Source organism: Agrilus planipennis, unplaced genomic scaffold (genome assembly GCF_000699045.2).
Source record: "Agrilus planipennis isolate EAB-ADULT unplaced genomic scaffold, Apla_2.0 scaffold75, whole genome shotgun sequence".
Lineage (NCBI taxonomy): Eukaryota > Metazoa > Arthropoda > Insecta > Coleoptera > Buprestidae > Agrilus > Agrilus planipennis.
This window is the reverse complement of record NW_020439028.1, coordinates 943,957-946,946: the sequence shown is the minus strand read 5'-3', so window position 1 is coordinate 946,946 and position 2,990 is coordinate 943,957. Positions and strand designations below refer to the sequence as shown.

Below are 2,990 nucleotides of genomic sequence, written 5' to 3'. Positions count from 1 at the left end.
TCTACACACCTATAAAACTTTTGCTTTGTTTTCTATTGTTAATTTATATACATTTTTGTTTTAAGAAATTGCTAAACATTTTCGTCTAGTACTGTACAGTTCTAGTCGATCTCCTAAGACAGCCCATCGAGAGCTCTGCTAGTTCAAGCTTGTTCCAACTATTTCTGTCTTGCTCACGCCTAGTGTGTATTCTTTCTATCTTCGCGCAGATTTCTTCAAGGTCACAATTCTAACAAATTGAAATAGACTGTAGATTGAAGTGAATCCCCAAGATATGCAGATTTGGGATATTATATATCTAGGTATATAACCTAGAAATTTAAACAAAGCTACTACTATTATAAGTAATAAACATTATTAAAAGTTAATTACTTTTTTAAAAGCAGAGAAATGAAATCAAAACGAATTCTTATTATAATTGTTCTCTACGTATAGGCAGTATATCGCCATCTAATGATGATTTGCTCGTCGTCAGTCCTGAGATTGGTTGGACACGTACCTCCACTCTTTCCTATCCTGAGCTAATCTTCGCCTTTCCCTAAAGCTAGAGCAATCCATGTCCTTAACTATTTGCGAAAAGTAATCTGATCTAGGTCTACCTCTACCCCTCCTAACTCCTGTTTCTGCCTCTAATATGTTTCTGACTAGACCTTCATGATTATTTGCTGCTAATGAAATATTTCATGCGTTAGACAAGGCCTAATTAAGGTGTCAAGTTGTTCATTTGATGATCAAAGAATAAATTTTTTATTGTAGATTTTTTTTCTTATAAAAATCCCTTAAACGTATCGGTTTGAAACTTCAGTCAAGATAACTTACCCAGGAACCCCCGGTTTTCGAAATGCATTAAGTGCTTGATTATTCAAATAAATTCGATCGCTGTTATCACATATAAGCCTCGACATTGATGCTTTTCGTAACTCTTGAAGTTGCTCTAAAAAGAAAGCCAGAATCAACAAAGACAAATCTAGTATAAGTAATAATGAAATTTATAGCTAGATCAATTAAATATTTAAGGCATAATCAGCATTAAAACACATTTGTCACAAAATAATTGAATCGGTATACAAACACGTACACCGTAATAAAACGAAAATAGTTTGTATTGTTGTAAGCGAATGAAGCAGATGACGATGGATATGGCAGCACTTTTTTATGAGCATTTATAACCCTTTATATAAATCATACACGACACAAAATCTGTTTAAATAAATAGAAAGCTCGTTACAGTATTTCATATCCGTGCGAGCAGTTTTAAAATAATATTAACACCAAAAGAAAGAAATGTTATCCAAACATTTTTATTGCGTTTTGTCCAATTCAAAATTAACGCAATGTTAAGTGAAAATTATGTATAAATTGATCAATATTTAAATAAGTAAGTTCCCATTAGCTTCAAAATGAAACTAATTAAGAACAAAATACGTAGAAAACCAAAACGGTTATTACAATTTTATTAGAAAAACAAAACCAATTGTAAAAAAAATTAAAGTCAAACATTCTATGCTAGACTATGAACTAGCACTGGTAATAAAACTGTAAATTTACTTTTTCGTGCCCAGAACTGGTTCGCTAAATTTCGATCCGGTAATTTTGATGTCGAAGATGCACCACGTTCGGGAAGGCCGGTTGAAGCTGATAAAGACGCGATAAAGGCATTAGTTGATGTGAACCGGCGAATAACAACACGTGAGATCGGATTGAGGTTAAATTTATCAAATTCAACAGTTTATGACCACTTGAAAGGCCTGGGATTATCCTCGAAGCTCGATGTATGGGTTCCCCATGTTCTCACAGAGAGAAATCTGTGTCGCCGCATTGACGTCTGCGATTCGCTTCTCAAACGTCACGAAAATGATCCGTTTTTGAAGCGCATCATCACTGGGGACGAAAAATGGGTTGTATACAACAACGTCAAACGCAAGAGGTCATGGAGCAAAAAAGATGAACCGGCTCAAACCATTTCCAAAGCCGATATTCACCAAAAAAAGGTGATGCTGTCTGTTTGGTGGGATTTTAAAGGAATCGTTTTTTTTGAGCTTTTACCGGATAACACAACGATTAATTCGGAAGTCTACTGTCATCAGCTGGACAAACTGAATGATGCACTTCAACAGAAAAGGTCAGAACTAATCAACAGGAAAGGTGTAGTGTTTCACCAAGACAACGCGAGACCTCACACAAGTTTGGTCACTCGCCAAAAGCTTTTACAGCTTGAATGGGATACAATGCTACACCCACCATATTCTCCAGACCTGGCACCATCGGATTATTATTTGTTCCGGTCACTCCAAAATTTTTTAGACGGTAAAACCTTCACCTCAAATGAGGAGGTCAAAAACCTCCTCGATCAGTTTTTTGCCAGCAAAGACCAAAAATTTTATGAGCATGGAATTATGCTACTACCAGAAAGATGGTAAAAAGTGTTGGACCAGAACGGTCAATATATAATTTAATAAAGTATTTGTTTATTATACGAAAACTGCCTTTCATTTCTACAAAAAAAAACGAAATGACTTTCCGAACAACCCTATATTATGTACATTTATACAGCCTTAAAGATTTTTAGCCCAGTACCGGTCGGCGTCAATGGCGTTCCATAAATCCCCAACCATAATCTGCATGACAGCAGGTACTCCATGTTTTAAATTTCATTGCATTCACAATATGTTCTTGTAGTTACTAATCCCACTTGGCGTTTTTAGTCCTAAGGGGGCTACTCTTGTTCTAATACGTTTGAGGGATTTCCAGGCAGTGGTGTTGTGCTAATTTTTTTTTTACCGGAACGCGTATATATAATTATATAGGCAGGGCCGATCCTGGGTAGGCGGCCGCTCTGTGCGGTCTCATGTCCCAAATTTGACGACGACGGGGGGGGATTTCCCCCAATTTTCGCCCGTCGCCAGGATCGGCCCTGTATATAGCATAAAAAGGAAAGGAAACGAAAATCATTACGAAACCCATTTTGTGTATATGAGCAGAGGTATGCG

The 2,990-nt window shown here is 36.6% G+C and overlaps 1 protein-coding gene across 2 annotated transcripts in view; it reads right to left on the bottom strand.

Moving 5' to 3' along the window:
• Window positions 1–2,990, bottom strand: part of LOC108735994 (chorion peroxidase) — a 65,148-nt gene that overhangs the window by 8,369 nt on the left and 53,789 nt on the right. For both annotated transcript variants that reach the window (XM_025976457.1, XM_025976458.1), the window contains one exon: window positions 820–934. In XM_025976457.1, the coding sequence (XP_025832242.1) occupies window positions 820–934 (115 nt within the window). The remainder of the gene's footprint in view (window positions 1–819; window positions 935–2,990) is intronic.